This window comes from Sipha flava, unplaced genomic scaffold (assembly GCF_003268045.1).
Source record: "Sipha flava isolate LNK unplaced genomic scaffold, YSA_version1 248_pilon_pilon, whole genome shotgun sequence".
In the NCBI taxonomy this organism is placed as follows: Eukaryota; Metazoa; Arthropoda; class Insecta; order Hemiptera; family Aphididae; genus Sipha; species Sipha flava.
The window spans coordinates 336,137-351,332 of record NW_020272897.1 but is presented as its reverse complement, the minus strand read 5'-3'; the positions used below and the strand labels follow the sequence as shown (position 1 = coordinate 351,332).

The following is a 15,196-nucleotide window of genomic DNA, read 5'->3' as shown; positions in this document are numbered from 1 at the left end:
ACATTATTGTTGTTTTTATTATCATTATTATTATATTTTTGTTTGTACATAGGATGAAACAAGACATTTACTTCATGAACATAACGAGTTTAAAACATCGGCCAAAGAAACACGTGAGAAAGTTAAATTGTTAATACAGTTGGCAGATAATTTAGTAGAAAAAGGTCATGCTCATGCAAATGCTATAAAACAATGGGTGGCTGCTGTTGATAATACATACAAACATTTTAGTTCTAGAATGGATAAATATAGGTATGCAACTATAAAAAAAAACTATTTTATTATCAGATAATCAATTTTAATTTTATATGTATAGACTTGAGTTAGAAAAGAGTTTGGGCATACAAGAGCATGTTGATACACGTGATTTATCAATTGATAGAAACTCAGATCCTAATTTAGAACAAAAAGTCAAAGAATCATCATCTAAAGATTTGAAAGAATTAAACGAAGAAAAGAGAAGGTCAGCTAGACGTAAAGAGTAAGTAAACATATGTTTATTTCATTATTACATTTAAAAAGAGTATTTTTATATTATTATTTATGTATTATACCTGTTTGTTTAGATTCATTATGGCTGAACTTCTCCAAACTGAACGAACATACGTTAAAGACTTGGATGTTTGCATTAAAGCCTACTTAGATGAAATTCGTGCTCTTCAAAATGTTCCAATTGGTCTCCATGGTAGAATTGACATTTTGTTTGGTAACATCGAAGACATACGTAATTTTCATCGAGATGTATTTATTAAAGAACTAGAAAAATATGAAACTATGCCAGAAGACGTAGGACATTGTTTTGTTACATGGGCTCAGAAATTTGATATGTACGTGAAATATTGTAAAAACAAACCAGAATCTAATGCCATATTAGTGCAGCATTCAGGTTCTTGTGGTGGTGTTTTTGAAGAACTCCAAAAGAAATACAACATAGATCATCCTATTGCTGCTTACCTAATAAAACCTGTGCAAAGAATTACTAAATACCAGTTATTGTTAAAAGATCTTCAATCGTGTTGTAAAGAAGGGCAAGGGGAAATTAAAGATGGCTTGGATGTTATGTTAAGTGTACCTAGAAAAGCTAATGATGCTTTGCATTTATCCCTCTTAGAAGGATGTGATATTTCTACTGATGAACTAGGGGATGTAGTAGTGCAAGATACATTGTATGTGTCAGACTCAAGACATCACCTATTGCGTAAAAGTCGGGAAAGACATTGTTTTCTATTTGAGTTATACTTAGTGTTTGCTAAACACGTAAAAGATAATTCAAACAATCCTAAAGTGAAGTATTTATACAAAAACAAACTCATGGTAATTATATAATTTATTGATTTTGTCTTGATTTGACTCAATACCAATTATTACTTATTACTTTTATTTTAGACCTCAGAACTAGGTGTAACTGAACATATTGAAGGAGATGAGTGTAAATTTGCCGTATGGACTGGTCGTGCACCAATTTCAGATTACCGTATTGTATTAAAAGCATCTACTTTAGAAGGAAAACAAACATGGGTTAAAAAACTCAGAGAAGTTATTCAAGAGACATATTTCAATTCAGCTTTGCGCATGTATATGCCTAAGAGTCCTGCAAAACTTAAACCAGAAAGTCAGCGATGCAGCCGGTTTGTGTTATTTTTATTATTTTTTTTATCTCGAATTGCCATAGACTGTAATTTATTTATTATAATTATTTAGAGATTTGGAAGAAGAAAATCTAGATCGAGGTTCATTAGCTTCATTTGGATCAGGAAATACCACCGATTCAGACAAGGTATGTACCAAGTACATTTTATTAATAAACATATAAGTAGCCAACACTTTTAATTCACATACTGTATACATATATATATATACTGTATGTATATAGATACTGTAGCTAATGTAGCAAATGGGTTCATCATAGAGAAAATATATCAACTAACTTAATATTATTCATTGAATTTTCTTGAAACTTAAAACACTTGTTATACAATTCAATATCATTTTTCCTGTGATATTTTAAAGTTACTTTTATTTATTGCACATTGTTGAGTATTGAATTTAGTTATGTGTGTTAAATAATAACCTAACTTGAGTAATGATGAACCGTATAATATTCACTAACAACTATTCAATTTTATGAATTCTCAATATTTATATTTAGTATTATTTATGTTATAATATTTATAAAATAAATTTAAAACATGTATTGAAAGTACTTGGCTTATTTAAAATTTAAAAAAAAATAAGGTCCTAATTATTAATTTTACTATTTAAATTATAACTAAATGATTTAGATGCACATAAATTTATTGAAATTCATCACAAACGATAAATCTTTTAGTTTCTTAGTGACTCCTTTTCTACTGTACCTAAATACCTATGAGAAATTTAACTGTACTGTATAAGTACTTACAATTTATAAAATGTTTCTAAATATCTGTAAATCCAACAGATTCAAATTATATTTTTGTTTTTTTATTTATTTGGAATCGGGTTGATTTTTAATGTATCTTGAGGTACATATATATTTATTTAAATTTTGTAGAAAAATCCATAATAATAATTATTATTATAATTATTATAACACCAGTTTTTTAAATTTTTTTTTTAAGATATTCAAACTATATTAAAATTTAAAAAATATTTATTTTCCATCAATTATTTATGAGTAATGACAACTGATGACTATCCCAAAGAAGACATTCCAGCTGTTTACGGCAAAAACAAATTGGCTTTTGGCACAAACATGCTAAGGAACAAATTGACGTAGAAACGATTTTGGCATAAACAGTTTTGGGTTAAGGTTAAATGTTCTGGTTGAAAAATCGGGTTCAACATATTATCATATATTTTTTTTCAAAGCTAAGGAAACATCAAATTAATGAAAACGTATATTTGAAGAATGTTTGACCGTTTAGTGTCCTAAACTTCTCAACCTGAACTGAACAGTTACGCCATAATCTTGGACTTGCTATGCGTAAATGTGTATCATGGGTTCATGCCAAAATCTAATATTTCGTCATCTGCTAAAAATGTGTAGGTAAAATTATATTGGCATTTGGTCAATCAACTTAAATTGGAGTATAGGTATTAATTAATGTTTACCCAGGTGAAATTATTAAAATCCATTGTTTACAAATATGTCTAAATGTCAATGAAAATTGGTCGGTTCTTAAAACGTTTTTAGAGAAATTAATCCATTGTTTTTATTAGCTGGCTAGAAATGTATTAAATAAGAATATGTATTGAAGTGTACAATATACCTACAGCTAAATAGTTAACTACTAATGGACTTTCATCGTATTCGAATTTCTTTGATTTTACAATAATATATTGTTGGTGTTTGATATAGTACATAGAGGCCGATTAGATAACTCCATATGTCGTGATTACTCAATAAAATGTCTATAATTGGGCATTTTTTTTTAGTTGAATTTTGCGTTTGATGAATTGAAATGGCAGTAACTGGTAATAATATTTAGTTGAAGCTTGTGTTTAGTTAAATTTTAATGAATAGTAATGCTTAATATAGTTCAACACCGAACCATATTTTTTTTCCTATTCAGTGTGTATGACTTTGGTTAGATAAGTTCCTATCTTAAACGTTTGATTTTAAATCTAATAATAGTATTGTAGGATTGGGATTAGTAGATATTTTTTTTGTTGTTTTATATATTTTGATTAAATTTAAAGATAAAGTTATTGGGGAAATAAAAATTCAACGCTACTAGCATAATGCATTCATAATTAGTAATTATTTTTTATTTACATTATAAGACTTCTTATCGTCGACGAGTCTCATTCTATAGTTGATTAGCCATGAATTATATATTATTAAATATTTATATTGTACGACCAACTACAATCGAAAAGACTGAAATTCTACCTAAAACATGTTCACAAAGGCTGAGAAAATCGATACCATAATTTACATAATGTTATAATGAAATTGTGATAAAGAAGCATAAATTTGATGAGGTAATCATATTTATTTTTTGTTCGACCTAACATATTTTGATGAAATTATCAGTTCTTAATGCACAAAGCGAAAACATGTATAAAATTATAATTGACAAAATGTGTTAAAATTCCTTTTTCTTTTTTTTATAATAGTAAATCGATAATATAGGTTATAGGTTGACTTTGAATTTGAATTCAAAAATGTGGTCTACAATTTTTTTTTTCGTCCGTGGATCGGCTTCAGTGTTTTTACATTATAGGAAAAGTTTCGAAATGCTTTAAACAGTCTATAGTATAGGTATAATGAATAGATGTGTGCCTATTATGTGCTATCGGAAAAACGTTGGTCGTTGTGTTGTGACTTACGTATTATACTTAAGACCGTTTACTATGTATACGAATCTTAAGCGAGTCAAAGTATCGTAAAAATCGAGGGCGTGTGTAGTACCCTCTCGATTTATAAATCGACTAAATAAATAATTATTCGTGAAAACATTATGCGGCATACCTCGTGCGTGGTCGTGCACGCGCATCCTTTGCTTACGCTTTTAGGTCGTGCATGCGCGCGTTTGCGTATTACGTTAGACGGACTTATGTATGTAAACCGTTAGAAATTGTTGCGGTAATTTCTGGTCGACGGACGACATAAAATATGCATATTAACGTGTATAATATATGCGCTGGCGATAAACCGGCGGCCGACTTCTGCCGCACATAGTGTATATATGTACGACGGTAATCGATCGGTATGGCCACCGAATGCGTCGTGTATACGAGTGTCGTCCGCTCGTAACACGTATTTCGGCGAGCCCCTCTAGGGAAACGGGAGTAGGTACGATCGTGCGACTTTTCCGTAGTTTTTATTATTATTATTATTGTTGTTGTGTAATGAACGAGTCCGACAATGTATTTGGCGTTACTATCCTCTCGGCAATCGTATGACACGATATACGTTGGACATCACACGCGCAAGTCTTTTTGCTAAAGTCTCGTGGAACTCTGTTACAACCGGGTTGAGGAGGAGGAGGAAACGTTGTAAAAGTAAAATGTGGTACAGTTATATTTATACACGTATAGAAATGCCGTATAGTTATATACATATTATATAGATATGATCGTATAATCGCACGACGATATATTATTATTATTGTGCGCGCGTAGACGAAAGTGGCGGCGCTCGAGCGATATGGGATAATGTTGGGCGTACCAAGAGGGGTCAGTGGCGGTGGCGACGGCGACGAACGGTTTTTAGATAAGGATAATCCGCTCCGTCGGTGGGTAGGTCGTGTGGGGCGGTTTTTTCCTCGGCCCTATCGTTCCGCGCGCGAGTTACTACAGCATTCGCGCGACCGGAGCGCCCCTCAACTCACCTTCTCTTTACCAACCCTCGCCGTGCCGTGACTATACTATATACCTGGTTCATACACGTACACCACGCACACCACGCACGCACGCACACTACGCAAGCACACGCGCACAGCGTAAAAGACTCGGTGGCGGCGGCGACGGTGGTGGTGAGTGATCGAGCAACGAGCAGGCATCCAGCCGGCGAGCGCCGCCAGTCGATGGCGAGTCGCTCTGGTCGATGGCAGCACCGAGCTCCGGTGGTGGCCGCCGCGCCGACGTGTCGACGGTGGCCGGCGTGACGAACGTACCGTCGCCGCCGTCTAAAATGCCGTCGCTGCTGCCGCCGCAACGTCCGGCCATCGGCGTCGCCGCCGCCGCGTCTCGTCTCACCGACACCCAAGTGGTGGCCGCAGACAAATCGCACCGGCGCAAGATCTCGTTGCCGTGGTTCAGGCAGACGAGCACGTCCAACGCGGCCGCCGCGCTCGCCCGGCAACACACCATCGACACGCCTGGCTCCTACAGACACCGTCCGACTGCCTCGCGATCCTCAGCCGCCACACAGGTACTCGTAGAACTGTGGTGCACGTACATAGTAACACCACCAACGTTGTTACGATCGAGTGTATACGATCGCTTATCGCGTTCACCTGATCTCGAAAACGCATCTTTAACTCGTTTCTTTTTTAACTCGTGTTTGTTTAATTTGTTTTTCGTAATTTATTTTACCATTGTTATCAGTGCGTTCGTAAATGACTGACTCTCATTATTTATGCGACATCATTTCAGTCGTTTCATCTTATTTAGTAGTATAATATACATTTATAGCATTGTTTTGATCGAAAAAAGCGTTTTGGGTGTGTTATAATTACAAAAAACGTGCGCTCAGATCACATGATAATCGCGTGCTTTTTGTTCATTTTTTTAACGATTCGCCGTTTTATGTCTTAAAACATTTATGGCGTACATCCTGTGTATATTATCTATGAATAAACTTTTTTTTAATCATATACTGCGAGAATTTATGTGATTCCCTTGTTGTTACTATTATTTTATGCGTCATTATTTGGCTTTTATGTTGTACTGAAATTGTTATCACGGTAATGGCAATTACATCGATTATTAAAAATTGTTTAACTGTAAAACGTTATTTTCATATTAAGCTATAGTATTTCATTTTTGAAGTTAGAGCATGTTAATGGTTTCGTTGATTTTTCAATCGGTGAAGCAAGTAATTGACGCTTTCTGGAATGAAATTATTATATTCGTACTTCTATTTCATTATTCGATTGACACATAGAAAACTACTTGTAATTTCAAAGGGTTTTTAAAATTTAAAATTTTATAAACAATGAAATTTATCTTAGTTCATGTTAAGCACCGATCTATTTACTAAGTCTACAATAATCATAAATTTGAATCATTAGTTATTATTTTATATTAGTTATTATAGGTTCTATATTATTATAGCATTATTTATTCTGCGTTTTGAATAGGTGTATTATCTTTAAAATACAGTAATGCATGAAATGTTAATTTTAAAATACGGCCTTAAATTCTCGAAGAAATTATATAGAAATTGTTTGATTATAGTTATTAACATAAAAATGAATAAAAAGAAAAAATATATGATATGATAATAGAAAATTACATTTTATCAAATGTACTTATTAGTAAATAAAAGTATTATACAAACTACAGTGTTATATTTAAACCTGTGGATTTCATATTGAAAATATGAAACCTTATCATGTTAGTTTCATAATGTTAATGTTATTTTTATTCTGTATAACTTTTTAGTAGGGTAGATAACAAATTTATTGTTTATACAACGATATAGTGGTATCCATTAACTTTGAAATATAATATGAAACATAGTAATCGAAATTGCGTAGAAAATCATACTTATATGATTTAATTTAATGTGTTACATATTTTAAATTATAACATTAGAATAAATGAGGAGTAAATTGTTGGAAATGTTATACAATAGGTTATGTTTTAAATTTTTTTAAATAATTTTCGCGAACTCGCATGTATGGGAGAGTCCCAAAATTGTATGTATGTATGCAAAACATATATAATACATTTTTATATGAGATTTCTAAGCTTTGGAATTCAACTTTTATTTTTCAGCAAAATAATTAGATAAGTGATATTAGAATTATTTACATTATTTGACACCATTAATATATTGTTAGAAATGAAATGTATGAAATATGTTTATTTATTGTATAGTTTAAGTAAAAAATCTTAATCTAAAATTTTAATTGTAATTGTAAAGAAATTCAATTCTACAGAAAAATCCCGTTTTTCTTTAGTATCGTTTAAATAGGGTTTCTTTTGTTACTTAATTCCTCGCAAAAACAGCATTTTATATTGTGTTTTATGATTGGTAAACAACTAAAATTTGAAATGTTATTTTTATAATTTTTCGAAAATTAATTTTTTCAATGGTATAAAAGTGTTTTCGATATAATTAATAGGTTTGCTAAAAAAAAAAGACATAATATTGGCAATCGACCATAATGATATTTTGAACTGTGTAATATAATAATATAATGACTGTAATTATTTTGAAAATCATAATGTACAGTAACTTAATACTATTGATATATATATATATATATATATATGATGGATTTCCGTAGTTGTTTAATATATTAAATATACTAAACAAATTGTGTCAGTTGTATTAGCTGCATCGAGGTTCGTATACATATATATTGATCTGTATTTATCTTTCAATAAAATAAAATTGAATCAATAACGTATGAAATATACCCGTATTATTCAACTGTATTCGGTTTTATAAAAATCATCCACGCGTGTTGAACAATAAACTTAATAAAAAAAATACAGTTTTTCTTCTAACATCTATTGAGAAGGAGAGTTAAGACACACACATTATACTCCGTAATTGCTCTACTGCTAACTTCAACAACCTAAGCTAAAACTAAAAATTCATGTCATATTTCAGTACTTATAAATTATAGTCATAACCATTTATTCATAAATTAAAATTATTTTATTAAATAGTTACAATTGATTATCAACTAATAATTACATATATATATGTGTGTGTGTGTGTGTGTGTGTGTTTATTTATGTTTATAAAACATGTGGCCTAAAAAATAGTGCGGCTATTCGTATATAGAATATAACACAAGTTTCGGCGCGGCAAGTGCCTATCTCAACAGTAGGAGGAAATCTTGTTCGTCAGTTTTTTTAATTAGAATGAGTAAAAAATAATAATAAATAAGCAAATCAGTTAAAGGTATAAATGGACTGTATATTTTAAATAAAACTAAAGGTATGAATAATAATAAATAATTGAAATTAATAAATTGCAGTATGCATGAGACTATGAACTCATTTCGATTGCAACTCGTTTGCGCACAATCTAAAATTTTTACCTGAAAAATAGGAACTTGTTTGGGCACACGGTTATATTTAATATATTACTGGTTTGCGCACACGACAATAATTATATTTTATCTCGGTAGACAGATGGCCAAAATCATTTTTATATGCCGGTAATTTTTTGTATTTTGAAGAGTAAGTCAGTTTCAATATATAACACAATGTGGATAACAATTCAGGATCGTTGTGCTCATACGCTTAACCAAGTACTAAATATTAAAGAGTTCCATGTAGATTTTGAGATATCTGCACAAAATGCTTTATTAAATCTTTATCCCTATTGTAAAATTGTAGCTTTTGTTTTTAATTTAGCTCAAAGTTGGTTTCGGCACATTCAAAGTAACAAATTACTTGAGTTTAATAACGAAAACTCCAATATTGGGAATTGGTTTAAAAGTTTTTTTGGTTTGTCGTATTTACCCCCAGAAGAAGTATAAGATACCTTTATACAATTAATATCAGATTGTAAGACGTTAGATTTATCATTTTTCGACTACGTTCTTGAAACATAAATGTTTCCCGAATCAAAATGTAATCCTATGTTATAATCAGGATATTCATAAGACGAATCTCGAACTACGAACGGTGTAGAACCATTCCACAGACATTTTAATCGACAATTCTACATTCTACATCCCACATACATCAGGTAGTAGACGTAATCACATTTACGTAATTACTTAAAATACAATCGGAAACAGTATTAAAAATAACATCAATCAACATAAATATAAATAATTGTCTCCGTAAGGACTCAATAGAATTAGTTGAACATCGCATAAACTTATGGGCAAAATATACATACAATAAAATTATGTAATTTGCTTTCGATGGCAAGGTCCGTCGGCCTTTACACAATAAGAACAGACATGGTCAACCAATACTCACGTGTGATTGCGTTCGATGGTGGATTTAATTACATGCGACCGCACCAGCACTGTGACCTTAACAATTGCCTACGACGGCACATCGCAGTGTATAAAATAAATAAAAACAAAAGTCACAACACTTGGTAAGTGCGACCACCAGAGCACAGTCTCCGACGAAGATGAATTCACGTGTCTGCAGCGAAACATAGCATAATTCAAAACCACGTTACTCACAATGACGGCCGCCGGTAGATGCCTAAAAAACTAATACTATTTAATAATGTGAGACAATAGTTGCTGGAACGATAAATACCACACGGTCAAACGAAAACAGAACCCGAGACAAAGTGGTTTTCATAAGAAATCGACTGCTAACAATGACGAAAATGGATCGTTATGTGCACACCACGGAGATATAAGGACGGCGGAAAATATGGTGCCGACGACATTTACCACGAAGGCTATGGTCGCCGGACACCAAAATGAAGATAACATTTCTTAGTGCCATCGCACTAAAACTGAAACACGAGAAATTAGGAAACTTTGTGGCACTGAGTCAACACGACCTAAACTTTTACTAAAACATAACCAATACATTTTGAAAACGTTTACGTGTGATGATTACAATGCGATTACGTACCCGGCCGGTCGCACACGGAAGCTTATCGCCGTCGCTGACGATGGCTGCGGATACGCAACGCATCGCTCGAAAATGGTACACACTTAATTCAAAGGCGGGAAAACTTGACATTTAAAATTTTAAAACAACAAGAATATACAATTATGTAATAAATATTTTATACAGTTCGCTTTATAATATGTACATGCAATGTACGTGCATCAGGTTTTGTTTGTAATTTGATTGAAAGCTTCAAGTTGTGAAACTGATTGGTAACATTTTTATGTTTTTACCTCTAAAGAAAAAGTTTACCCCTCGAGACATGCTATATGAATATTTTATTACTTTTTAAATAAAAGAAGCTTAAAAAATTTGTTTAATTTTAAATTTTTCCTGTTAAATAAACTTTATAATAATATTATACTGCAACCTCCTCTAAACAGTGCGAATGACATCTAGAAAGTGTATACACAATATGTTTTAACCTAACCTAGTAAACTTATAGTAAAAGTATGTAAAGTAACCTATAGTTACTTCCGTTAAGCATAATGTTTCATACGCTTTAAGTTCATTTTATTCTTGTATATATTTATGTATGAATGTTATTTATACCAATGTATTTAAATGCTTAGGAGGGCATTATTATATACTTAAATTGTTCTTACTACGATAGTGAAATGAGACTGCTATATAATGCCACAGTGGTGTCATCATTGGTTATCTTATGAATTTTAAAATAACGGAAAAGTGTTGTATGTGAACAACAATTTTACAATAAAAAATTAATGAGCGTGAAAATGCATATGTACTGCAGCAGTTACGGATTTAACCGTTATGTTAATTCTCGTATCTTTCGAGGAACGCTACCGTCACCGTATAATTACCGCATACAATATTATATTTACATACATCTAGTTACCCCCGCGCTTATTAGGTTATGTATAATATATTGAAATCAGCGAAAATGCCATTGATTAGTGTTAGGTATTAGCGTGCATTTTAATTGATGTATATATTATACAATTGCATATTCCTAGCTACGTACACAATAATTCAACGCAATCTGTTCATTTTTTAATAGTAATTTTGTTCCCTGTAATTATTCTTTTTATAGTCTTATAGAATGACGGCGTATGTGTAAATAAATGACACTAAATCAAGCTTTTTTGTAGTGAATAGATATAGATACTCACTCGTGGCAAATATTATGAAGTTTGCATATAGGTGTATATAAGTGTATATAGGTGTATATAGTGTATATAGTGTATATAGGTGTATATAAGGTGCATATAAGTGTCTCGTATATGCACTTGACCCGTCTCTCGCGCAGGTCCTTTGATCACACAAAACCATAATTCTTTCGATCTATTTCACATTATTATTAGTATTTTTTCGTTTTTGTTTTTTTTTTCATCTTTTATAACATTTTACCTGGTACGATCGCATTAATATTTTCGGACCCGAGGTTACATTTTTATGCGTTATAAATTATTATACACACACACACACACACACACATACACCTGAAACTCCTAGTTTTTAATATCGCTACGATTACGTCATTTAACATATGTTGGTATAAATAAATAATATAATTCACTGTTTTGTTATTAATTTATAATTTTTCTTTCTACCTTTACAGAATTCCGGTGTGGAGATGACGTGGGTGATAGCGGACTTCACAGCGACAACCGCCGGCCAGGTGTCTGTTACCAAGGGTCAGCAAGTGGAACTCTTAGACTGTTACGGTGGTATAAGTGAAATGGTCCTAGTGCGTGTACCGTCCGACTGTACCGAAGGCATGGTGCCCCATATCGTTCTTAAACAACCACCATCGCTCAAATCACCACTGGCTTCAGGTAAGAACGAAAAAAAAAGCTAATTTCTATTATTGTCATAAGACTCATTCAATACAGTATTTGGATGAACTTAATTCTGGCAATGTAATCAAAAGTATATACACTATAGGTTACGAAAGGAAATAACTTTTTAAAAATTTAAAAATTATTCTGTCATCACCACGATTATGTATTACATGTATGTATATATCATGTGGGAGTTTTGCATTTTTTTAAATTTTTTTTTTATAATATTTTTTAACAATGCGAACGTGTCCTTGAGCTGTATGCCATGTCTAATCAGATGAAAACACTTAAGCGACTCATTTATGCCCGAGGCGGAAATCGTATGTACAATATTTTAATTTAATGAGACTGGTTACTAATTACTGAATATAGCTCACATGATTTATCTATGACAGTTAACATTATTGTTACTACTACTACTTTCCGTTAAACATATAAATGCGTCAAAAAAATCTTGTCAAATATATTCGAATAGAGGAAACGGTTTTGTTAGTTACCGTTTAATAATACATAAATGTATAAAATATTATATTATGTTATTAATTTATTATTATCAATGTCTTTTATAAAATGTAATTCTAACTCGACGTACGCATTCCATTTGTTACATATCAGAAACAACATTTTTTTTTCAATAATAATTATTCTCTATGTGAATTTTTTTACTATCATTAATTTCAACTCGATTTATATAGGTCCTTTTTAATTTATAAAATACGTGCGTGATTGCTCAACACGACTGTGCGCATTACATTGATTAAAGATTTAACGTTAATTCAATAAAATAGTGGATTCTTATTTTAATATATACTTCACGAAATGTATACCAAATTACCACTTCATTCGTTTTTAACCCCCAATCTAATATTGATACATTTATATGCATGTTAAACATTACCGTGTGAAATCATTTTTCTTCTTTCTGTTTAATAATATTAGTAAAGCGTGAAGTTATTTCCAATTAGCAATAGTTAGTGCTACATGGTCACATTTTCGTCCAAAAAAGGAAACAAGCTTAAAAAAATTCTCTATTGCTATTTCGTCCCTATTTCATTAGGTTAGGTTATTATTTTGTTTCTATTATTATTTTCTGGTTGCGACAAAAAATTTGTTTTTCTGAATTCATCGTTATATTATGAAAAATTATTGTTTTTTTTTTTTTTGTCTTTTAATGGATCTCTCCGGCATATCAAAACTGTACTGACAATAGTATAAAAATGTTCACTGTACTGTGTAGAAGTATATAGTATTTTTTATATTCTGACACTGGTTCGTAGTGTTAATTTTGTTTTATTAAATTTTATTGGTATAAAATGGGTTACACCCAAGTGATCAATAAATAAATAATTATAACTATTTCATAAAAAATTAATTTCATTTATTAAAATATTATAATTAGAAAAATAATTTTAAAATTAGTAAAATGTTTTTACATTAAATACCTACGTTATATAAATTTATAAATACTATATTATTATTAGAATATTATTAAATTAAATTGTTCCCACGCTTTAACTTTGACTGAAATGTAAGTATAATCATTATACATACCTTGTATATTCTGCCAAATATGTCATAGTCAATCCTTCAACAATTACAACTGATATCGTTTTAAGCATGTTAGTTGTAACACTGATAGTAAAATTATGAATTTAGTTCAAATTCAAAAAAAAAGTTAATCATAAATTTAGCAGTTGTAAATTGTTTTCAGTAGAACTACGGCTTACAATTATATTCATATGTATTTCAAAGCTGATAAAGTGATAATCAGTATATTTGTAAATAATGTATATATGAATTAAAATTCCATACATTCCAAATATAGCATTATAGAATACTGCTGATAAGAACAGAAATTTTCGTTCGTCGTGTGCTGAATATTGTGTGAATTTGTAGCCTTAATATCAATATCATCAAATGTATTCAATAGTTTACGTTTACGTTGTTAATCGATCAAATAAAAGTCATAAATGTGGTAACTTAACGTGTTTAAATTATAGTTTTAAATATTTTAACCGTAAAAGAGTGAAAACATTCAGACAAAATGATTTTAATGTTAGCCAGTTTTATCGTATAAAAGGTAACTTATTTGAAATAGTTTGATTATCATTGGTTTCTCTTCGATAATACCGTCTGATTTGTTTTCGATTTGAAAAATTTCATATTTTTGCTTTGCAAATATTCTCATAATTTACATTTTTATTTACATTAGATTATTTAATTAATTTAATTGAAGTCGATTATATTTCATAATTTTTAATGATATTAAAAATAAACCAATTATTTAGGCATTTTAAGTCTCCGGTATGAATCTTAAGAAAATGATTTAGTGAAATATTTTATTTTGTTTGCATTTTATTTCGATTTTTTTTTTTTTTTTGTATACAAAAAATTCCATTTTTCAGTTTCGAAATTTCAGTTGGATTCTGCTCCACGTGATGTACATTATGCATATTTAATTTAGATATAATAGAATAAATGCAATGACATTATATATCTATCTATATATCTATTCTTGCCTCTACGCATTTCGACGTCGTGTCATAAAAGTGGCCATACATTATCGGTATTTTGTTGGTGTACATTGTTCGAACAAAACTGTACGTTAATAAATTTTGTTTATACATCGTTTAATCACTATTTACCATAAATGCTTCGATTTACACTGACCGTTTTATTCTTGTACTGAGTTATCCACACATTACGCGAAACAGTCTTTAGTTATTTTATACGTTTTCTACAAGAGTCAACGTTTTTTAAAACTCACTAAACTTTTGAGAGCTAATTATTAAATATGTTTTATTTTTAATATGGTGCCTGTATCACGGTATCATGTGTTCGGCTATAGTAGTTGTAGTAACCATATTACAGATAATTAAAAAGAAGAATTACAAAAAAAGAAAACGGGTGAAAGAGTTGCTTTTAAAAAAATTCTTATATTTTTAAAAGCTGTATGGTCTTATTTCTAGCTCCCAATATGACACACATAATTTTCTCAATTTTTAACACTAAACTGAATCAAATTACTTGATTTTCATTCCATTTCCGTGTACACGGGGCTTTCCTTCGGTTTTAAAGCACACACACACACACACACACACACACACACACACACACACACACAC

General features: G+C 30.8%; 1 protein-coding gene across 3 annotated transcripts in view; it reads left to right on the top strand.

Moving 5' to 3' along the window:
• The window catches only part of LOC112684291 (triple functional domain protein), a 91,261-nt gene that overhangs the window by 47,983 nt on the left and 28,082 nt on the right, over window positions 1–15,196 (top strand). For all 3 annotated transcript variants that reach the window (XM_025555724.1, XM_025555722.1, XM_025555723.1), the window contains exons 21-26: window positions 53–252; window positions 317–481; window positions 567–1,314; window positions 1,387–1,628; window positions 1,702–1,777; window positions 11,849–12,065. In XM_025555724.1, coding sequence (XP_025411509.1) covers window positions 53–252; window positions 317–481; window positions 567–1,314; window positions 1,387–1,628; window positions 1,702–1,777; window positions 11,849–12,065 — 1,648 coding nt within the window. The remainder of the gene's footprint in view (window positions 1–52; window positions 253–316; window positions 482–566; window positions 1,315–1,386; window positions 1,629–1,701; window positions 1,778–11,848; window positions 12,066–15,196) is intronic.